The sequence below is a fragment of the Macrotis lagotis genome, chromosome 1 (assembly GCF_037893015.1).
Source record: "Macrotis lagotis isolate mMagLag1 chromosome 1, bilby.v1.9.chrom.fasta, whole genome shotgun sequence".
Lineage (NCBI taxonomy): Eukaryota > Metazoa > Chordata > Mammalia > Peramelemorphia > Peramelidae > Macrotis > Macrotis lagotis.
The window spans coordinates 931,786,710-931,810,598 of record NC_133658.1 but is presented as its reverse complement, the minus strand read 5'-3'; the positions used below and the strand labels follow the sequence as shown (position 1 = coordinate 931,810,598).

Genomic DNA, 23,889 nt, shown 5'->3' with positions numbered 1-23,889 from the left:
CAAATCTGACATCAGATACTTATCAATTTCCTAGCTATGTGACCTTGGGCAAATCACTTAAACCCATTGCCTTAAATAAATTGAAAATTTAAAAAAAATCTAAGGAGGATATATTTTTCTCATTACAAAAAAAAGCTTGGAAAGGACAGATCAGGGAAAGGGCCCAGGCTGGTGACCAGGGAGGAGGAGAGGAAATAGAGATGTACAACTAAACATCTTTACAACAGAGGAGGATCTGGTGACCAGAGAAGCTGTCTCAACTGAACTAGACAAAGGAGCAGCTCCAAAGGAGAGGTGATGAAATAGGCCATACTCTTCCTAAGAGAGGAAGGATGGCTGCAGCATCCTCATCCTCCCCCACGAGGACTCCCTCTACTCTGGCCCCGGTGAGGGAGGAAGAGGATGCTGCTTCTCCAGCCAAGGCCCAGGGACACTCCTGCGGACTCGGAGGCCTGATCCTCCCCAGAAGGAAGCCCCAATTTGACTTGCGGGTGAGATCTAAGCAGGACAGGAAGGAGCAGAGCTTGGGGACGATGGAGACGAAGCTGCCTCTTGGGCGGCCTTGGCCGATGCTTTAGATCAGAGGTTGCCTCCTCTCCCTGCTCTGTAACTCTCCATTTTTAGCACTGCTTGTTGAAAGGGTTTTTTCTGTTTCTTCTTTGCGGCATGACTAGGAGGCTTTCTGTGTTTGTCGGAAATGCAGGCTCAGAAGCATCTGGGCGACCTTAGGGCGGCCTCGGGGTGGGCCTGAGTCTGGTTTCAGCCCCTCCTCAGATGGGGCACCTCGGTGGTGTCCATAGGCGTTCACCGACCAGCTGGGGGAGAGGGGAGGAGGAGGAGGAGGACCACTCTGCACCTGTCGAGATGTAATCAGCATTTTAAATGTTTCCCCCATCACTTCTTATTTTTTTTACCAGTCTGAGGATTTAATTAAACAAGGGAGGGAGGAAGAGGGTTTGGGCCGGGGGGGGGGGGCACCCCTGTAAAAATGTCCAAAACACGGTGGGGGGGCCACGTGGAAGGGGATAAATATGGCCAGGGAACCCCCTAACCCCCATCTTCTCTGAGCCTACGAAGGGGGGTCGCTGGTGACTTCTGATGCCGCAGATGTCCCCCACCCTGCTCCGCCCCAGAAGGGAAGGGGGCACAAGAGGCCTTGACTTTGGCCTCGGGCTTGATAAGCCTTCAGGAGGCTGGCGGGGGGCTTAGCTTCCAGGGGACCCTGTGGGGGAGCCCACACAGGGGCGGGAACAGTAGCTCTGCCTCCAGGGACCCCCGTTCTAGAGAGCGGCTCTTGCCCTTTGGGGTGGGGTGGGCCTGGCCCCTCTATTTCGGGGTGCCCCACCCCTGCTTGGCCAGCCCTTGCCCTGCGGTGGTCCCCCGGGGGGGGGGGGGGCTGAGCCTCGATGACGTCACACGCAGAGGCCCCTGGGCCCAGAAACGTGCTCCGAGGGGCGTCTCTCGGCCCCGGGGGGCCCAGGCAGGAGGCTCCCCACGTCTGAAGGCGGCTGTCTGGGGTGGCGGGGACTAAAGAACGTGCTGAACCTAAAGCCCTAGCCCTCTCCTGGGGGCGGGGCGGCCCGGGGCGGCCCCGCCCCACCCCTTTGACTCCGCCCCCACGTTCGGCCGCCAAAGGCGCCGCCCCGCCTTGGGCGCAGCCAATTGGAATCTGGGGCGACACCGCCTCTGCTCCGGGCCGGACTCCATTTCCCAGAAGGCGAGTCGTCACCGCCGGAAGCGGCCTTTCCCGGGACCTCCGGGCCTTCCGGTCATGGGCCTGGAGGCGCAGGTGCGGCCGCACCGAGACCTCCGTAGCGGGGGCGGGGCCCGGCCCGCCCGGAAGTGACGTCTCTGGCCCGGAAGCCCGCGCTGCGCTCGCCGCCCCGGCCGGGCCGGCCTCGCCTCCTCGGCCTCCCTCGTGGTGAGTGTGTCCCGGGCCGGCCCTGCCCGGGCGCCGCGTCGTGTCCCCCGGCCCGCGGACCCCGCTTTGGGGGCGCAGCCCGGCCCCCCCGGGCTGCTTCCCTTCCAGCCGCTCCCCGTAGAGAGGCCGTGTCGGAGCTCTCCCGGGTCACCCCGGCGGGCCCGGCCCCGAACCCCCCTTGCCGACCGCGCAGTCCGTGACTACACCATCAGTCTGGTGTTGGGGGGCGGGAGGCCGGCCGGGGCAGGGCTCCTTCACCGGCCCCCCGGCACCCCAGAGCCCCCGAGGGGGACCCTCTGGCGCCCCGAAGCCCCTTCGGTCTTGGGCAGACGGTAAAGGCCCTGCCGTCCGCGGGGTGACGCCGGGACACGCGGGCGAGTCGGCCTGGAGAGGGTCCCCGGGTCCCCCCGGGTCCGGGGGTCCTGCAGAGCAAGAGCACTGGCCGGGCCAAAGGCGATCGGGTTAAGTGACTAGGCCAAGGCCACACATCGGCCGTTTCTCGTGACTCCAGGGTTGGAGCCACCCAGCCGTAGAGGAGAAGGGAGGGTAGAGCCATCTTCACCTGTAAACCCCATGTCTCCCTGCCTCCATCGCTGGGGCCAGGACTTTGGAACTCCTGTTGGACCTTATTCCCTGTAAAGCCCTCTAGGTCATTGTCGGGCCCTGGAAGAGAAAAGAAAGACTCCTTGGCCCTCCCCTGCGCAGTTTGCAGAGGAGCCAGAAGGAATGGCCCCTGGGAGCTCCAGATCCCCACCCCAGGTGAGTGCCGGCCGCCCACTGTCGTGTTAGACCTTCTAGGCCTTTTCTAAAGTTAGAGAGGGTTGTCTGCAAAGCTGGCAGTACCTGACTTGTGGATCAGTTTTGGTTTTTTTGCAAGGCAGTGGGGTTAAGTGTTGTGCCCAAGGCCACACAGCTAGGTAATAATTATTAAGTGTCTGAGGCTGGATTTGAACTCAGGTCCTCCTGACTCCAGGACTGGTGCTCTATCCACTGCACCATCTAGCTGTCAGTTTGTTGTGTTTTAACAGAAATGGGTTTTTAGCAGTGTGCTCTCTTGTTTTGAACTAATTCACCACTTTGACATTTTGAGTACCAATAACCTGCTATCACTGCCTCCTGTATCCATTTTTAAAGCTCTCATTATGACTTATGGCTCATCAGGACTGCTATTTGACTTGTTAGTCTCCTTTCCATATAATGTCTTGGCTGTCTGTACATGCCTGGCATCACCTGCCTCAAAACACACACGCACGCGCGCGCACACACACACACACACACACACACACACACACACCCTTTTCTATTTTTCCCTTATTTTTGTTGTGACCAAGCTCTTCCTATTGGTAACTGAAGGTCCAGGAAACCTCTTTACTCTTGAGTTTTGTCTGGAGAAACCTGGAGCAGAGTCCTAAGGGCTTCCCCAGCTACTGGCCATTCTAGTATTGTCTCAGGGATGTCATTTTGATCTTCTTCATTGAGGGAGGAGGAGAACCCGATTGTCTCCAGACAGATATTGGTCTGGTGCTGCTCATTTCTTTCTTCCTCAGATTATCCATGTGTTCCCAGATCTCTTTGAATCCCTCTTTTTTAACCTTTTTTTTTTTTAGAGCTAGTCAGGTAGCATCTAGAAAGTGAAAGGCTTGTGTAAAAACATTGGTTGTTCTTCTTTGTGCTCAAAAATGACGTCACTGAGTTGGGGTCAACATACTGTGACTGAGCAGACAACAGACCATGAGCTCAGAAGGTTCTACTGCAGTTTGGACATACATGGTCCATTTGAAGATTTTTAATGGAGATGTCTCTAAAATTTCCCATCTCAAGTTTCTTTGGAATAACTGTAGTTCTGCTTTGCTCATAGAGCTCAGAGCCTTTTTTTTTTTTAACATAGGCAGGCCAGACTGGGTGGTCCTTTTCTAATGACTCCCATGTTTTTCTTCTTCAGAGAGACTTTGAGAGTATCCTGGTTCCTCTGACCTCTTTGTGAGTGATTGTGTGAGTTCTCCGAAAAAACACTATTTTAGGCAAACATACATTTGGCCTTCATGCATGTCTACAGTCCAGTTGCGTTCTCTGTAGTAACCTTTGAATGCTTGGAAATTTAGCTCAAATAAGGACATCCATGTCTGGTATCTTCTCTTAAGAGGTGAATCTTCAGAATCTTCCTAAGAGAATTTAAATGGAAATGACTGGGTTTCCTGACATGGCACTGGTAGACTGTCCAGGTTTCACAAGACATATAACAATGAGGTCAGCACAACTTGTAGACCTTCAGTTTGGTCTCTCTCACACTTCCCCCTGCCAAACACTGAGCTGACTGGCAATTCATACATTAATCTTCTCATCTCTGTGGACATCCCTGCAGAGTACCAAAGTAAATGGAGGATGTATAACATTTTATTCAGAAATGATTGTGCTCTCAGTGCCACCTCTGAGGCTGAGACACAACAGAGTATGGGTCAGTTCTCTGCTGCTTGTGCTAATCTTGCCTAGATGGACCCCAAGAAAACACAGATGCTCCAGCAGCCAGTGCCACACCATTCCTACATGGGATCATTGGTTACAGCAAATGAGTTTTGAAAGCCGTGCATAGCTCCACTTACCTTGGCAGTCATCATGGCAGAGAGGAAGACAATGAAAATAAGAAATAAGATCCAAGGGGGAACGTATCTGTGGGGTTGGATCCCTTGCTGCCTTTTTTTCAGGCTGTTGCAAGCTATGGCCTTGATAATTCTTGCAAAAGGATCAAATGAGATATTGCTTTTTTTTTAGATTTTTTTTCAAGGCAGTGGGTTTAAGTGGCTTGCCCAAGGCCACACGGCTAGGTAATTATTAAGTGTCTGAGGTCAGATTTGAACCCAGGTACTCCTGACTCCAAGGCCAATCTCTATTCACTGTGCCACTTAGCTGCCCCATAAATGAGATATTTCTTATAAGGTGCCTGGCATATACTGATGCCATATAATCACCCAAACAGCTAGGTAATTATTAAGTGTCTGAGGCCGGATTTGAAATCAGGACCGGTGCTCTATCCACTGTGCATCAGTAGACTTAAGTCATAATTCTACATCGTTGACTGCAGATTTTTCTTGCAAAAAGACATTCTGTCTACCCCCTCAGAGTAGTATTTATAGGAAGTCAAACATCTGATTTTGGGGTCAACCAGTGTCCTAGTTATCAAGCAAGAGAAAATGTCAACAGGGAGCAGTGGTGATGATTCACAAGTGAGAAGAAGCTTCAGGGTTAAATGCAATGTGCTTTTCCATAATAGAAAGTTAATATAATTTTATCCTATTATCTTCAATTATCCCATCAAGACATAATATCAATATTCACTAATACTTAAAGAGGCTATTTGGTCTTAACATATATATAATTTTTATCCATAAATTACCATCATAATAAACTCGGTCTTGCTCTATTAACCCATTAATACAATTAATGATACCCATCAAATTACAATAAATTGAATAAATACTGATTAAATTAATAGGATGTCAACATTTTCTTCATAGTTCCCCCTTGGATCCAAAAAACAACAGGGGCTGTTTTTGGATCCCATAGATGCATAGAGGACATGTGGTAGGAGGCAAAGGGAACAATAAAGAGGAGTGAAGGACACTAATATGCTGAATATAAGTAGCTATTCACTTATATTCTGTTGGAACCTTTTGATTCAAACTGACACACTGCATGGTTGCGTGTATCTTCTGAAGAAGCAAGTTCAACGGGCAATGTAGGAGGGGACAAAAAGGCTCTTGATCTGGGCCAGCATCAAACATGCCCTTTGGTTTTATCCTGTGACATTCCAACAAGCTGGGGAGGCAGGTTTTGTAGCTGTCACAGCCATCCTGAGGAGCATGACATTCTTGCAAGAAATACAAGGGCTGAGAGCCATGGAATGTGAATGGTGTGAGTATCATAGCTGAGAGACCATTGGGGAGGCACTGGGGGCAGAGCCTCAATTGGATGAGAGGCAGCAGAACCAGAGAGGTCGTTGTCTTTGAGTTTGATCCTGTGATCAGGAGATGTTTGTGTGCCTCACCTTGGGGTAGGATTTCTTCAGGTGACAGACACGTGACTGTACAGTTGTCATAGTCCTGACAAAGGACAAATTCCCTTGTCCTGCACCTTCTTTGTTGCTGTTGTAAAAAAATACCTGCATCTGCCACATCACGTATCTCTGAAGTAAAAACAAGTCCACATGGATGATACAAAGGAAAACCCGTTGCTGAGGAGTGGACCTAGTAATTAGCCGGCTTGGTGGTGCCGGTGAAGGAGAAAATGCAGTGACTTGTTGAGTTGACGCTCTAGGAATGTAATTGTTTAAGCAAGACAAGTGATCAGGGGAAACATAGACCCAGGTCAGGAGGCACCAGAAGTAAAGTGAAGGTGGGTTTGTATCATCCTTGGGCATAGATTCAAATAGCTGGGGCAATTGATCTGGATAAGGTTTAATCAGACCCTGTCAAAACAAGACCTTGTAAAGAAAAAGTTCAATACTTACATGTGGACTCTTCATCATCAGAGAGCCGCTCAACCTACTGGTTCTTCTAAACATATTTGTTCAGCTGGCAAAGAACAATCCCCCTGGTGTGGAGCACAATGGCCTGAGGGTTGTTGTTTAAAGTGATTCTTCCTAAGAGCTTGGGCCAAGACCAGAACCACAGGCATTAGTGGTGAAGGTTCCATACGGAGTCCTGGCTGGGGGGGGGGGGTTTCTCTATACATTAGGCAAATGCTTGAATAATATGCAGAGAATATGAAGAAGGCATGGGAGCTGGGGAATCCTCTTTAGGAACCAAGGCATGTTGACAGTTAACACCCCATCCAATGGATGTGAAAAGTTCATCAGGCCATGATTGTAGGTGGAGATGAAAGCTCAGGGCCACTGAAGGTAGACGGATCAGGCCAATCTCCTTGAGTGTCCTGGGTTTGTGAATTTCTTTCAAGGGGCAGGGACATAAGGATAAGCCTAGAACAGTAATCTTGGGCCATTACTACTACAGCACCCTAAAAGTCAAGAAAGTATCCAACTTTCTTCACAGCCTCTTACATTTGCATAACAAAGGGATAAAGAGGCCAGCCATCTGGGAAAGCACAGACTTGGAGCAAGTTGAGTCAAGTGACCTTCAGAAGAGCCCCAGCCAGCCTCTTTATTTCCAGACAGGTCAGCAGCAGTTTGAATTACAGGAGCCATTTCCGCTGACTGTTGCTAAATCAGTTTCTTCACTTATAATAAGTTCCAGTATAGGGAAGATAGGGTCCCTCAGTTTTTTACCATTTGTTTTTTTCATACCTACTTCATGTAATTTGATCATGTGATATGCTGAGCATTTTCTTCCCTTGCTTCTATCAAGGCAATTTCTGGTACAGTCATTACATTCAGGGTTTTTTTTAAAAAATCATTTTCCTCAAAAACACCTTGTAGCTTTTACAAACTTTAGCTCCTGGGGCAACTAGGTGGCACAGTGAATAGAACACTGGCCCTGGAGTCAGGAGGACCTGAGTTCAAATCTGGCCTCAGACACTTAATAATTGCCTAGCTGTGTGACCTTGGACAAGTCACTAAACCCCACTGCCTTGCAAAAACAAAACAAAAACTAAAAAAAAGTATTGAAAACCTACAGTAATGAAAGTAAGCTAAAGCTATACTATGAAAAAAAAACTGGCTCCATAATGATAATCATAACAAGATCTCCAAAGGAGAAAAGTAAAGGAATAGAAGGAGCAGATTGAGTAGCAACAGGATGAGACATAGGAGAGTCTGTAACTAGACTGTGAAACAGTGACTTCTTGATTTCAAACTCAGATACTGAGGAAAGAGATGATCCTGGAGAGGCAGCCAGGTGCTACTTTCTAGTGTGCGGGTGTGTGGAACTGGAGTTGGATCTTGGGACTTAAAGACCAGGTACACTAGAGGCAGGTCCCTGTGAGTTAAGAAGGAATAGAGAATTTAGCCATGCCTATCTAAAAGTCTCACATAGGTATACAATCCCAGGCCCCTGAGGAGTTAGCCCCAGAATATTCAGTCTTAAAAAAAAGGACCTTTCTCTGATGTTTCTGAGAATCAAAGAACTAGAGCTTTCTACCACCAGGGTTGGTAGTAGGAAAAGCCATGACAAATGGCAGGCCAGTTTCTTAAGCAATCACCATTCATAACTGAATTTTGAAATCCTCCTTAAGGTCACTTAGGGGCACAGGTACTACTAGGATTAATACCCAGCCAGCAAAGAATAAGAATGCCTCAAGTAGTCAAGACCACCTGATAATGAAGGAAGGATTCCAGAAGGGAGGTGAGAGATGCAAGTTTAGAATAGTTTCTAGGTTGTGAACTTGAAGAACTAAGAGGATGGTAATGCCCTTGATAGAAATAGAGACCTCCCTTATCCAGTCTGGTGTCAAGGCTCTGTGCATTCCACATTTGCAACATCACTCAAATAAAGCCCCTTCTTTCCAGAGACACTGCAAACTCCTTTAGTACAGGTCTCCATCACCTCACCCTTGGATTATTGCAACAGCCTGTGAGTGGGTCTGCCTGCCTCAAAAGACCCCCCCCCCCTTGCACTGCATCCTCCAATTAAATGTGACTGAAAGAGAGTTGGCAGAGGAAGGAAGTCTGGTTGAATGGCTTCAAATTTTAGCATAAAATAAGAGAAACTATTTAAGCATCAGTCCTACATATGTTCTTCACTATCATGGGTTGAGGAGAGATATGAACTGCAAACCTTCATTTAAAGGGAAAGTTCATCTCATATATATGACTTCTCATTTCCCACCACATGTGCCTGTATTTTGGAACCTCTGTGACCAGCTTCTTCAGCATGTTCTGATTTGAGTACCTTCTCCCCTATCCATTTTCATCTTTTATGTCTTGTCATTCTCCATCAATAGTATACTGGAGGCCAGGGATATTCTTTTCATATTTATTTCCTCAGTCCTCATTACAGGGCATGGTACACAATCGATAATGAGTGTCTCCTAATTATTGACCACTCAAACAGGCTTCTGTAGTTGACTTAATGGAAACTCTGCCCTTTCTTGGGATCATGTCAATCATAAGGTTTTCATTAAATTAAGAATGTTGTTTAGAACTTAAAAGAAAAAGAGGAAATTAAAGATAAAATATTGTTTATAAACAACATAAAATGACAAAAAAAAAGCAAAAACAATTTAATGCACACAATGGAGAATTTGCCCTAAAGTAAAAGAATTTCTTATAAAAGTGAATGATATCACTGTGATTGAAATGGAAGGATATTACATACCGAGCATAATGACCAAACATGTTCTGAATAGAACAAATGGGAAAACTAAATGATCCTACCATATATCAAAATACTTTCAGATCTGTATGACCTCTCCTATTCTACATGCCTCTCATTCTCTTGTCTCTTGTTCTTTGAAGGTCCTTCAGACTTAAGTGTAGATCATTGATCTCATAAAGAAACTGACAGTGTCTATGTCATGAATTAGCTCCAATGTCAGGTAATAAAACAGTACAGTTTAATTAAAAGAAGGAATCCTTCCATCTTAGATCCTCTTATTTCTATGTGATCATCAAAATTTATGAATATGTTCTTTAACAAATGAAAGCAGGGGTGGCTAGGTACCACAGAGGATAGAGCACTGGCCCTGGAGTCAGGAGTACCTGGGTTCAAATCCAGTCTCTGACACTTAATAATTACCTAGCTATGTGACCTTGGGCAAGCCACTTTAACCCCATTGCCTAGCAAAAACCTAAAAAAAATGAAAGCAATCATAGATAAGATAAAAACTGCTTTGGCTATGACTCAGAATACCCAGAGCTACTTCAAATTCTCATAACAATAGATAGCTCCTTCACAGTCTCCTATCATTCAGTTTAGATTCTAATTTGATATGAGAATCTTAAGAATACTTCATCTAGACAGTAATTTATTTCAGTCTTTTATTTTTTTTTTTAGGGTTTGTTTGTTGTTGTTGTTTTTTTTTTTTTGCAAGGCAAATGGGCTTAAGTGACTTGCCCAAGGCCACAGTTAGGTAATTTATTATGTCTGAGGCTGGATTTGAACTCAGGTATCCTGACTCCAGGGCCGCTGCTCTATCCACTATGCCACCTAGCTGCCCCCCATTTTAAGCCTTTTAGAAAATATGTTATTCCTTTTTCTTTATAGAGTTTTCTTAACATAGCATTTATGCCCGTTTTAATTAGGAAGAAATTTCAAATTGCCCTATGTTTTTCTCTTCCAGAGTTCCTCACATCTCTCTAGTAAAACATAACTTCTTAACTTCTCTAATTTCATAGGGAGTAGTAATTCACAGTAAGAGGTTTTTTTTTTTGTTTTGTTTTGTTTTTTTTAGTTTTTTGCAAGGCAATGGGGTTAAGTAGCTTGCCCTAGGCCACACAGCTAGGTAATTATTAAGTCTCTGAGGCCAGATTTGAACTCAGGTACTCCTGACTCCAGGGCCAGTGCTTTGTCCACTGTGCCACCTAGCTGCCCCACAGTAAGAGTTTCTAACCTTTATTCCAACTGAAAATATCAAATGCTTTTGTCAGTATTATATTGAGCGTTGTGTGACTGTTGACTGTGAATCTCATAAAGGGTGTATCTTTTGGGTAAATCCCTTTTTATTTTCCTTCAGTAACTCAGCAAGCATTGGACTGATCAATTTTAATGAGGGTTTCAACTCTTAAATGAGTTTTTTTAATTTTAATTAAGCCAATGGGGTTAAAAGTGACTTGCCCAAGGTCACACAGGTAGTCTTACGAGTTTTGATTTTTTAGGTGGTGACTTTCAAGGATGTGATTGTGGACTTCACCCCAGAGGAGTGGAACCTGTTGGATCATATCCAGAAAGAGCTGTACAGGGATGTCATGGTGGAGAACACTCAGAACATGCTCTCCCTGGGTAAGAACCACTTCTCTTGGAATGGTGAATCTGCCATCAAAAGGGTTATCTTTACTCCCTCCCTAGTGGGGAGTTTCAGACACTTACCATTTGTTACAAAGGTCAAAGTACTGCCTCCATTGTCCATAAGACAAAGTTCTCCTGCTGCCTGGTGTTGCTATGAGAGGTCTTTGTGTTGTGAACTAGGGAGCTGGGAGTTTGCCTCATGGCTTCTGAAACTGCCTTCTTCTGGTTCTAGACAGCTTCAGGTCAAGGACCAAGCCGGTGTTCCTGAATCTCAGACTTCGGATGAATCTCACGTACTATCAAGTTTAATATCTATGTGGATGTGAATTTTGTCTGCAAAATCTTTAAGACTTTTTCCATGAAGATTGGGCAGTGAAGGGAACCCCCTTCCTCTTTGGAAAGTGTTTTGTCATTGGAGTGTTCTTTTTGTTAATAGGGACAAATTTGTATCTCACTGCCTGTGGTGTTACTCTTCAAGCTGTTGGATACCAAGTGTGTCCTTGTTCTTCCTTCAGATATCTCCTAAATTTCAGTATAGATTCAGTTCAAGAAAGAGAAGGGAATAAGTTTATATACATTGACAGTGAGCCCTGTGCTTTCTTTCATGTATGTTATCTCACTTGATCCTCACCACAGCATTTTGACTTTTTGTTTCTATTGGTTTCAATTTTGTTTTTATTATTATTCTATTTTTATCCTCTTTTTATAGTTTAGAAAACTGAGGAAAACAGGTTAAATGACTACTGGTACACAGCCAGTGAGTGTTCAAGGCCAGATTTTAACTCGGGTCTTCCTGACTCCAGGTCCAATGTACATTCCTCTGCACTACCTAATTTCTAGAAAATGAAAGGTATGGGATGTAGCCATTCCTTTATGAAGAGCTAGACAAAGTTGGAATTTTCTGATTCCAAATTGGTTACATCATCTTCCTTCCCATCTGGCTCATAAATCTCCCATCAATAAACACTCTGAAAACCATCTTTTGAGTATTCCTTGGAGCCATCTGTGGTCCTTGTGTGCATCCTTCCTTTCCCTAATGAGGATTAAATGACAAGTTTCTCTCCATCCTCATGCCTCGCTTATTCTCCATGCCTAGGATTTCCAGTTCCCAGAGATTTGATCCACTACTTGGAGCAAGAAGGTCAGAGGACCTCCTGTCCAGGTGAGTGAACTTTTATCCCAAAAGGTCTCTTTATGGTGCTGTCAAGGCAGTGCTAGGCTTGGGGTGTGTGTTGGGGGGTCTTGACTTGGAATTCTTTTTCAGACACATTTTTTCCAGTGAGATCTTGGTCAGGTCACTGAACCTCTGAGCCTCAGTTTTCTCATCTGTAAAATGAGGGGCTTAGATTCTATGGCCTTTCAGTTCTCTTGTAATGATGAATCAATGGTTCTTTTAAAAGTCTTTGTTGGACATTTGTAATGAGACAATCAAAAGCCCAACAGACAAGACTTTCTGGGTTATTAATAATCGATTTTAGCAGATTATCAAGGGACCCATGATGTAGGACTGTCCTAACCCAAAGAAAATTTTATCTTTGATTTTGGTGGTAGGGAGCCACAGCAGGGTTTTTAATATAGGTAGTGAAATGATCTTATGGAAAGTGAATTTGACGCCTGGTGGGATGATTGAGTGGACCAGGAAGAGACCTGAGGAAGTGAACCCAACCAGTCTGTTCTTATGATCACTCAGATTATATGAGGCTCTCAACCAAGAAAAAGGTAAGATGGAAGAGAAAACAATATAGTTAAGAGATATTCCAAAGGTAGAATCAATACAACTTTGCAATAGATTGAATATAGGGAGAAAGTGAGAGATGATGAGGAATAATTGATAGCTTGATTAGGAGCTTGGAACACAGTAATGACAAAGTAAGAAAATTAAATTGTTCTGACTTTGAGAATACCAGTCTCTCTAAAAGTAGGTCCCTTGAAGTAGAGGGGCTTTCAAATGATGAAGATCTGAGGTCCACTTTGTTAGAGGGCACCTTGGATCTTTTAATGGAGGACCATTAGTTGATAACTCTGCCTCAGTTTCTTTTATTGTAGACAGAACAATTTTAGTCACCACCATTTTGGAAAGAAAATTAATCATTTGAAAGAGGAAAATGGATGGCTAACTCTAGCTGTTTAGCCTCAAAAGAGTTGGAAGAAATGACAGCATTATATCATGGGGAGGAAGGGATCAAGTGATTTTTTTTTTTTTTTTTTTTTTTGGATCAGAGAGACATGGTTATATTTGTGGATCTAGCAAAGAAGCCAGTATGGAGGTTCAAAATTAGTGAAAAAAATTGGGAATGATCAAAGAGGCCATATGCTGGGGAAGAGGATGGGAGGGAGTGGGTCATTTATGACTGTACTTGAGTTTACTTTGGCAAGTAAAAGGACCTCCTCAAACAGCACTATGACAAACATACATTTGACAACTAGGACAGAAACCAAAATCTAGGAACTGAAGTCAAATTAAAGCCTAGTGGCCATCAAAAATCAGGGCTTCATTGCCTCCTGTTCTAGGCAATGTGCTGAGCTCTAGGTACACAAAGACCCTATCGTCAAGCTCCAAATCTATTATAGAGACTTGGAGAAAGTTTGAGAAGAAGCAACAGTTCTTGGGACTTGCTCTTAGCTAATCCAGGCAAAGGAGAGTGTTTAGGCTTGGAAATAGCTCTGGTTCACCAGGCCATAGATGAATTCAAGGAGAGAGGAGAACAGTGGTTTATGAAGGAGAGAATAGAGTGGAAAGAAGCAAAATTAAAAATGACAGTGGTAATAACTAACAATTATCATTCTTAATACACTATATAAACTGTGTGCGAAGAACTTTACAAATAGTATCTCATCTGATCCTACAACAAGCCTGGGAAGTGGATGTTTTTATTACCCTTTTTTTTATGGACAAACCAAGGCAGAAAAGTCCTGTGATTTTTCCCAGGGTTGCAAAGCTAGTAAGTGTCTGAGACTGAATTTGAGCTCAAGTGGATCTGTCTGCCTCCACATTACTTTATCCCCTGGGCCACCTGGCTACTCTGTGCTACAAAATACATATGCCCTAGAGGACTCTTCAAGGAGGTCAGACTAGAAAAATGAAACTCTTCAAGTAGTGTTACAACCAGTCATCTAGGACTGGGATTGAAGAAGGTAGCTATAACTAAGATTCATTAGAGCTGTAATGAGTAAGCCACTTTCACAGATTATGATGAAATTTACCAAGAGTTGGCTGTATGATAGAACATCAAAACCTATCCCCATTCAGAACAGTAGAATGAACCTTGTCACCAAATGCATCTGAAGAAAGGATTGAGAATGAAATGAAGAGGAGCATCTGTCTAATTCAGGGAACAGTCACCAGGTTTGCATTTGAATCTCAGTTACTGAGATTTAGGTTCAGTCAGCCAGCCATTCAGAGCTCATGGTCTGAGTTGAAAAGTTTGATAAGAATGTTCAGTCTGCCTGGGCCTCAGGTTTGTTGCAAGGATCCAGGGGACTTATATGTGGAACTCTTATCAATTAATTCTTTATGTTTATCTTATCGGTCCAAATATTTTCAAATAATTGATTCTGTTATTTAAGTTTGAAGACTTCTTTTTTACTAGGGAAATTGAATGTCAATCAGTTTACTTTCTGCCAGTAGAAAACAAAATTATACATATGTATGTATTTGTGTTTCCATTAGATACAGATACCTGGTTTAAGGAGATGAGTAAAAAGCTGAAAAGGATCTTATGGAAGAACCATTCTCAATATGGTGAAAAGAGAGCTGGCCTTGCTTCACATGATAAAATCCATGCTGGAGAGAAACAGGATTGTAATCAACATGTAAAAGCATTCAGACAGCATTCCACTGTTGCTAAAGAGAAGAAAACACAAACTGAAGAGAAATCTCATGAGTGTCCTGAATGTGGTAAAGCTTTTAGGGACCACTATTCCCTTATTGTACATCACAGAATCCATAACAGAGAGAAAGCTCATGAATGTAATCAATGTGGAAAGACTTATAGATACAACTCCAGTCTTGCTAAACATCAGAGAATTCACACTGGAGAGAAAGCTTATGAATGTAATCAGTGTGGAAAGACCTTCCATAGAAACTCTAGTCTTCATAAACATCAGAGAATTCATAGTGGAGAAAAACCTTTTGACTGTGATCAATGTGGAAAGACTTTCAGATACAGCAACAATCTTTCTGTACATAAGAAAATCCACACTGGAGAGAAACCTTATAAATGTAATCAATGTGGGAAAGCTTTCACACGGAGGGCCCATCTTACTGGTCATCTTAAAATCCATACCAAAGAGAAACCTCATGAGTGTCATGAATGTGGTAAGCGTTTTAGTGTGCACTCTTCCCTTATTAACCATAAAAGAATCCATAGTGGAGAGAAACCTTATGAATGTAATCAATGTGGAACAGCTTTCACAGATCAATCTAGTCTTACATATCATCAGAGAATCCACAGTGGAGAGAAACCTTATCAATGCAAGCAGTGTGGAAAGTCTTTCACACTCAAGTCTAGTCTTAATCTACATCAGAGAATCCACACTGGGGAGAAACCTTATGAGTGTAATAAATGTGGAAAGACTTATAGATATAACTCCAGTCTTGCTAAACATCAGAGAATTCACACTGGAGAGAAACCTTATGAATGTAATCAATGTGGAAAGGCTTTCCATAGAAACTCTAGTCTTCATAAACATCAGAGAATTCATAGTGGAGAAAAACCTTTTGAATGTAATCAATGTGGAAAGACTTTCAGATACAGCAACAGTCTAGCAGTACATAAGAAAATTCACACTGGAGAGAAACCTTATAAATGTAATCAATGTGGAAAAGCTTTCTCACGGAAGGCCCATCTTACTGGTCATCATACAACCCACACTGAAGAGAAACCTCATGAGTGTCATGAATGTGGCAAGCGTTTTAGTGCACACTCTTCTCTTATTAAACATAAGAAAATTCACACTGGAGAGAAACCTTATGAATGTAATCAATGTGGAAAGACTTTCAGAAAGAGCTCCAATCTTTCTGTACATAAGAGAATCCACACTGGAGAAAAACCTTATGAATGTAATCAGTGTGGAAAAGCTTTCTCACGGAGGTCCCATCTTACTGGTCATCATACAGTCCACACTGAAGAGAAACCTCATGAGTGTCATGAATGTGGTAAACGTTTTAGTGTGCCCTCTTCCCTTATTAAGCATAAAAGAATCCACAGTGGAGAGAAACCTTATGAGTGTAATCAATGTGGAACAGCTTTCACAGATCGATCTAGTCTTACATATCATCAAAGAATGCACAGTGGAGAGAAACCTTATGAATGTAATCAGTGTGGAGTAGCTTTCACAGATCGATCTAGTCTTACATATCATCAGAGAATCCACAGTGGAGAGAAACCTTTTCAGTGCAAGCAGTGTGGAAAGTCTTTCAGACTCAAGTCCAGTCTCACTCTACATCAGAGAATTCACACTGGGGAGAAACCTTTTGAATGTAATGTATGTGGAAAGTGTTTCACAAGACATTCCCATCTTACTCATCATCAGAGAATCCACACTGGAGAGAAACCTTATGAATGTAATCAATGTGGAAGAGCTTTCAGATGTAACTCTACTCTTATTCATCATCAGAGAATCCACACTGGAGAGAAACCTTATGAATGTAATCAATGCGGTAAGGCTTTCAACAGAAACTCCCATCTTCATCTACATCAGAGAATCCACAGTGGAGAGAAACCTTATGAATGTAATCATTGTGGAAAGATTTTCAGATATAGCAATAGTCTTGCTTTACATCAGAGAATCCACACTGGAGAAAAACCTCATGAATGTAATCAGTGTGGAAGGGCTTTCACACAGCGCTCAACTCTACTTAAGCATCAAAGAATCCACAAAGGGGGAAAAACTTCATGAATGTAATCAGTGTGGAAAACTTTTCACACAGCACTGCCTTCTTACTCATCATCATAGAATGCACACTGGAGAGAAACCTTATGAATGTCTAGAATGTGAAACTTGTAATATACATTCTTCCCTTATGAGACATCAAAGAATCCATAATAAAAGAAAACCTCATTTATATGATCAATGTGGAAAATCAATTTGACAGTTACATCCCTTATTCATACTATGCAATTGATTTTTTTCTGGAATCCCAAGCTTTCTGGTTATTCTGTTATGCCATGTTATTCAAATTTTTTATTTCTTGTGATTTTTCCCTTTTATGTTCTGATTCTTCTTTCACAACATGACTAACATGGAACTATGCTTAATATGATTGTACATGTGTAATTTATAGCAGATCACTCTTGTGGGAAGGGAGAAGGGAAGGAGAAAAACCTGAATCTCAAAATCCTACAAATTGAATGTTTTTGAAAACTTCTTTTTACATTAATTGAAAAAAAATTATTAAATGGAAAAAGAAAAAGAAAATTACCTGATTTTTAAATAAACATGTGAGCCTGTATCCTCTATAGAACAGCTCCAGCTGCTTCTTGACATCTTGAACTGAATGTCCCCAAAACATCTCCAATGGAACTCTTCAGCTTTCCTTTCAAAGCTCAGTCCTTCCTACCTTTCTCATTCTGTCAAGTACACCATTCTCTTTCCAATCACTGAGGCCCGCAACCTAGAGGTCATCCTTCTCACTCGCCCCCTTCCCTTTTCTTACATGGCCACAATCCTATCAAGGCTCTTATCTCCTCCTAGCCACCCAGCTGTTTTCCTGCTGCAAGTCTCTTCCTTATTCCCTTCCATCCTCCACTCAGCTGCATCTTACCGCTTCACCCTAATTGAATTTCAGTGATTCCTCATGTCCTCCAGGATCAAATAGATCCTGGGCATTCAAGACTCTTCACAGCTTAGATGTTTCCTTCCTTTTCCATGTGTTTTTTACTTTTACCTCCACTACACAATTTCTGATTCCATCTCCATGCTCTGTCTCTCACCTCCACAATCTTCAAGCCTCCTCCACTGCTCAGGTCTTGGACTTTATCTACTTTGTATCCATCTTGTATGGACCAAGTGTTTGTGTGTTGTTTCTCCCAGTGGACTGGGAGTTCCTCGAGGAAAGGTGATGCCAGTATCCCTGGGTTTGTGTTTGTGACAATGTGAGAAATAATCGGGTCAGGCAGAGAGACTTTGTTTATTGATCAAGGGTCCAGGATATTTATACTATAACTACAGCATAAACAAGTTTCTACTCCACTTGATTCTTGCAATACTTGTTATTATCAGTTCCTTAATTTCAAGGTACAGGAGTCACAGGTGTGTTTGTCATGATTGCTCTAGTTGTTTTTCAGAGTATGTGCCTAGCCCATATCTGTACAGGACATGGGCCTGAATCACAGCAGTCATGCAGTCTCAGGCCATGTCACAGGTGAAAACCTGGAGCTGGCCTCAGAGGTCCTTGCAGAGCCTGCATCAGTTATCACAGCTTTCCACAGAAAGGGACTCTGTTGCATTTCTGTCTGTCCTCAGTCCTTAGCCCATTGTTTGGCAGAGAGTAGGTGCCCCCTGCCTGATTCTTTAGAATGGGTGACGTTTTGGACTTGGGTGGGGAAGTACTCCTCCCCAGCCTACTGATTGCTGCTTCTCTGCCCCTTTAGGGGTTCAGTCCCTGAGCAGCTCTTCCTGGGATGTTTTCAGGTTTACAAGCTACTTTGTGGTAAAGGGAAGGCAAAATGGCAGTTTATCAGTTCCACAAAGTTTTCTTATTTGATGTCTTAGACCTTCCAGGGAGGTATGATGAGAAATTGTGAGTTACTGTTTCTCTTGTCAAGTCTTGTCATTGTAGGCTTATGAAATTTGTTGTGTTCTAAAGTTCTTTTTGTGGTACGTGAGAAAGATAGTTAACCCTTTTGCTATCTAGTTTGGGTGATCCTCAAACCTGTGGTGATAGGGAAGTATCCACAATGCCCGGGTGGGCTTTGCCAATCAATATCCCATGCTCCATGTGCTGAACCTGGCTTTGAGGTGACCCAGGCTTCACTCAGTGGTGTGCTAGATGTCCCATTGCTACAAAACAAAAAAAAGGAAATCATCAGATAAGTCCACCAAGGTTAGCCTAAAAGCAAGTCTAATCCAAAAGTTTTTAAGATGTAGAAGTCATGAGGCATTCCTTGGACTGTTCTAACCTCTGTGCTGTCCATCACAGACCCATTTCTATCTCTAGTTTTGGCTGAACTTGTATCTGGGCTGGACCCTGCTGGCAGGGAAGGGAAGAAAAGTAGGAACTCTCATGAGCAGAAGGTGCCTCAGCTGCCATCACAGTCTCTGCTCCTGGGATAAATATTTTTATATGTGCTAGATAAATATATTTTTGTAATTTTCATTAAGCTGCTGGTGGCACAATGGATAGGGGTCTGTCCCTGAATCCACAGGACCTGAGTTTAAATTCAGTTTCATTACTTACTAGCTATGTGATCCTGGGGAAGTCATTTAATCTATTCCTATGTGAGTTTCTCCATCTATAGAGGAGAAAATAATAGTACCTACCTCCAAGGGTGGATGAAAGGATCAATATTTGCCAACTGCTCTGCAAGCTTTAGATCACTATGTAAATGCCTGCTATTAGGATTTTTTTACCTTGGATAAGTGTCATGTGGTCACTGGGTTAAAAGATATGGATAGTATAATCACTTCTGTTTTATTCAGTTGATATGCAAAACAGTATAGATGAAAGCAGGATGTTGCACTGGATAGGGAACAAGATGGTGTTGGATTCAAATCCTGTTTCAGGTGTAAACTATCTGTGTCACTTTGGGTAAGGATCAAGATGTCTGTGCTTCCATTTACTTCTCACTGAAAGGAGGAGGTTGGACTCTCTCACCTCAAGGGGCCCTTCCAATTCTATTTTCTCTTCGAAAGTACATTTAGTATTTTTATGTTTCCCTTAGTTCTCTATATGAAAACTGAGGTGTTTATCAGAGAAGCTAGTTGTAATTTCATGTTTTCCTTCAAATTTTTAGTTATGCAATAGCCTTTTAATTTCTTGTAATCCAATTATCTGTTTTGTTTCCTGTAATCTCTAACTCTTGTGTAGTTCTAAGCTCTTCCTTTCTCCATAGGTCTAACCAGAAACTTTTCCATAATCCCTTAGTTCGTTTTCCATTTTGACCTTAATATTCATTGTGAGATGTTCATATGTCTAGTTTCATCTCCACTGCTTTCTAACTTTCTCAGCAGTTATTGACAAATGTTGAATTCTTATCCCAAAAGCTTAGATCTTTGAGTTTATCAGACACTGGATTAATATGATTATTTACTAATGTATATCCACAATCTGTTTCTTAGCCAGTATCAAATTACTCCTTTGTAATACAATTTGAAACCTGGAAATGTAATAGGCTGCCTTCCTTAACATTTTTTACAGAAATTCCTTTGATATTTTTGACCTTTTGTCTGTCTCATGAATTTTGTTACTATTTTTTCTAACTTTATAAAATGATTTTTGGTGATTTGATTGATATGGCATTGAATAGGTAGATTAACTTAAGTAGTATTGTTATTTTTATTATATTGACTCAGCCTACCCATGAAAAATTGATGTATTGTTTCAATATGTCTTTATTTGTAGGAAAAGTGTTCTTTTAATCCCCACCTTAGCAGATAGACTCCCAGCTATTCAAATTCAAAAGTAATTTCTTTTCTCTCTTCCTGGGTTTTGTTGTGAAACTGTGAAAAGTCTCAGTTACCTTGTTCCAAACAATGAACCAAGATAATTCCATCACAGCGGGGGAATGCTGTGCATGTCCATTGATTAAATTGATGAACTCTGATTGCAGGTTGAAGAAGACTTTATTTGCTTTATTTTTATTGTTTGTGTTTTCTTTTGCAACATGGCTAATTTGGAAATTAGGCAGCTAGGTAGCAGTACACAGGTCCTAGATCAGGAAGACTTAATTTTCTGAGTTCAAATCTATCTTTGGACACTACTAGTTGTTTGATCCTGGACAAATCCTTGCCAAGAAAACACCAAATGGGGCAATAAAGAGTTGGACAAAATTGAAACAACTAAATGACAGCAAGAAGTACGGAAATGTTTTTAGCATGAACCCCATGTATAATTGAAATAAAAGTCCTTGATTTCTCAAGTTTGGATTGGTGATTGGGAGCAAATAAGTGAATTTGGAGCTCAAAATATTTAGAAAAGATTGTTAAAACAAATTTTAATGTAATTGGGAAACATTTTAAAAGCCATTACAAACATGAATAATGAAGGACAACATCCCAGCCTTGTGTATGTCCAAAAATTTATATGTTCTATTCTACACTTTTGCTTCTTTTATCTCTATTAAGAGAGGAGTAGCATATTCCATTATCTATCCTCTGGAGTTCTTCATTTAATTAGTTCAGAAGAGACCCCTGCCCCAATCAGGTCCTCTCCTATTGTTGACATCTGTATTTGCACACCTCTATTATGTAACATTTTTTCTCGCCCTTCCTGGTCCCAGCCCAGTGCATTCTAACCCTTCTGTACTTTCATGAACATTGTCATATCAAAACTACTAAAATTTCCAATTAAACTTTTCACCCTGATCATGGTTGAAAAGAGACTTATGTATCATTTCCCCATATTGCATAAACAATTTATCCATAAGTACAGAAAAGATGGTATAATGAATAGAGTATCGGGCCTGAAGTTAGGAAAACTTACATTTCTGATCTGGCCTCTGTCACTTATTAGCCTTTTGACAAGTAGTTGAACATGACTAAAATGATAAGCTCAATTTCTGTACTTCAAAGTTTGTATCTGCCCTGCATTTTTAACATCAGTAATGTAGTGCAAGTGAGATTAAAAAAAAATTAGGTCAAATTTCTCTGAGTAAAATAACATTTTATTAATGGAATGAATCTGAGAACAAGATGGGTCAATGATTTCCTCAGCCTAAGATCTCAATCAAAGATTCCTTTTATATAATTTGAGCAGCACACAATAACAAATTTGATGTCATCATGGAAATCAAGGCAATATGATTGGTTAGAAGTTGGAAATGAGGGGCTAGCAAGAACCCCCTCCTGAGAGTAAATAATTTTCATTGTTTGAGTCCACCTGAAAGGCTAAAACCTATACAAAGCCAACTAGACCTGGAAGAAAAGCTTGCTGGTGAAAAGATATTACACTCAACTCCCTTATGTCCACTTTCACCCCCCAAGTTAATCAAAAGTCCTTGAGGCAAGAATAGAACAATGATTATTATAAAGAGAAAAGGATTTCTAAACTTAACCCATTACAGGAAGCTTTATTCTGAACTAAAAGAGAACCCTGAAGTTATAAGACAAAATCAATTATAAATTAGATCAATAAAAAATATAGAATCAATTCCATCTTCGCTTTCTTCATTGATCAATCAAGTGTCAAAAAGATCCGTTCTTCTTAAGTGAATCCTTTTAAGATTTTTAACACAGTTATATCAAAGTATGGCACACTAATAGACTTTCCCGGTGGCAGATCAAAACATGCTTTAGCAACTAATGTAAAGTTGAAAAAGATTAGCAAGACTGATTAATCATAGCACAAGCAATAGTAGTAATATCTAAAGCCAAGGGCGAATTTTTGGTTTTGGTTTTTGCAAGACAATGGGGTTAAGTGAGTTAAGGTGACATAGCTAGGCAATTATTAAGTGTCTTAAGTTCAGATTTGAACTCGGGCCCTCCTGACTACAGGGCCAGTGCTGTATCCACTGTGCCCCTAAATACCCCTCTGAATACCTTTATTGTTTGGGGTTTTGTTGTTTTTGCTAGGCATTGGGGTTAGGTGACTTGCTCAAGGCCACACAGCTAGGTAATTATTAAGTGTCTGAGACTGGATTTGAACTCAGGTTCTCCTGACTCCAGAGCTAGTGCTCTATCCACCTAGCTGCCCCTCAAATACCTTAAAAATAATGATTCTAAGCAACTCTAGAGTGGCAGAATCCACAAAAGGATGATGTGAAACATGTAGCTCCAGACAAATTGGAAAATCTGCAGGAAGGATCTGTTGCATCTGGGGGAAAGAGGAGCAAAGTACAATGTAAACCCTGCTAGAACAAACCATCCACAGAAACCCAGAAACAAGGTATTGAGGTAACTGGGCTTGTGGCAGATAGCCCAAGATTGTCCCTGATTGTTGCACTGATGGAACAAGCAAGTCCATCAAGGTTGATCATCACCTCCATGTTGCTGGTAGGGTGTACAGTGTTCTAGTTCTGCTCATCTCACTCAGCATCAGTTCATGCAAATCTTTCAAGGCTTCTCTGAAATCCCATCCCTCCTGGTTTCTAATAGAACAATAGTGTTCCATGACATGCATATACCACAGTTTGCTAAGCCATTCCCCAACCGAAGAACATTTATTTGGTTTCCAATTCTTTGACACCACAAACAGGGCTGCTATGAATATTTTTGTATACGTGATGTTTTTACCTTTTTTCATCATCTCTTCAGGGTCCAGATATTCTTGACCTTTTGTTCTTCCAAATAAATTTTGTTATTTTGTTAGTTCTATAAACTAACTTTATTTTAGTTTAGTATGGCACTGAATAAATAATTTTTATTTAGGTAGAATTGTCTTTTTTATTATATTGTCTTGATCTACCTTAATATTTCTCCAGTTTTTTAGATCTGACTTTATTTGTATCCAAAGTATTTTATAGTTGCATTTATATAGTTCTGGATTTGTCTAGGCAAGTAGACTCCCAAGTATTTTATATTGTCTACAGTTATTTTATTTTTATTTTTTTTAGGGTTTTTTTTTTTGGTTTTTTTGTAAGGCAAATGGAGTTAAGTGGCTTGCCCAAGGCCACACAGCTAGGTAATTATTAAGTGTCTGAGACCGAATTTGAACCCAGGTACTCCTGACTCCAGGGCTGGTGCTTTATCCACTACGCCACCTAGCTGCCCCTCTACAGTTATTTTAAATGGAATTTCTCTTTCTATTTTTTCCTACTAGACTTTGGGTAATATATAGAAATGCTGATGGTTTATGTGGGTTATTTTAAATCCTACAATCTTGTGAGGGTTGTTAATTCTTTGAAGTAAATTTTTTTAGTTGTTTCTCTGGGGTTCTCTTAATATTCCCTTATTTCCATTGATTAATTATTTTTA

General features: G+C 41.8%; 1 protein-coding gene across 1 annotated transcript; it reads left to right on the top strand.

The window, feature by feature from the left end:
- The first annotated feature begins 2,196 nt into the window (after positions 1-2,196).
- Positions 2,197-23,215, top strand: LOC141511970 (uncharacterized). Its single transcript, XM_074220916.1, is given in 5 exon segments — positions 2,197-2,680; positions 10,686-10,809; positions 11,912-11,977; positions 14,486-16,695; positions 16,697-23,215. Coding segments are annotated over 5 exon segments (2,646 nt in total). The 5' UTR covers positions 2,197-2,647; the 3' UTR covers positions 16,910-23,215.
- Positions 23,216-23,889: the final 674 nt, after the last annotated feature.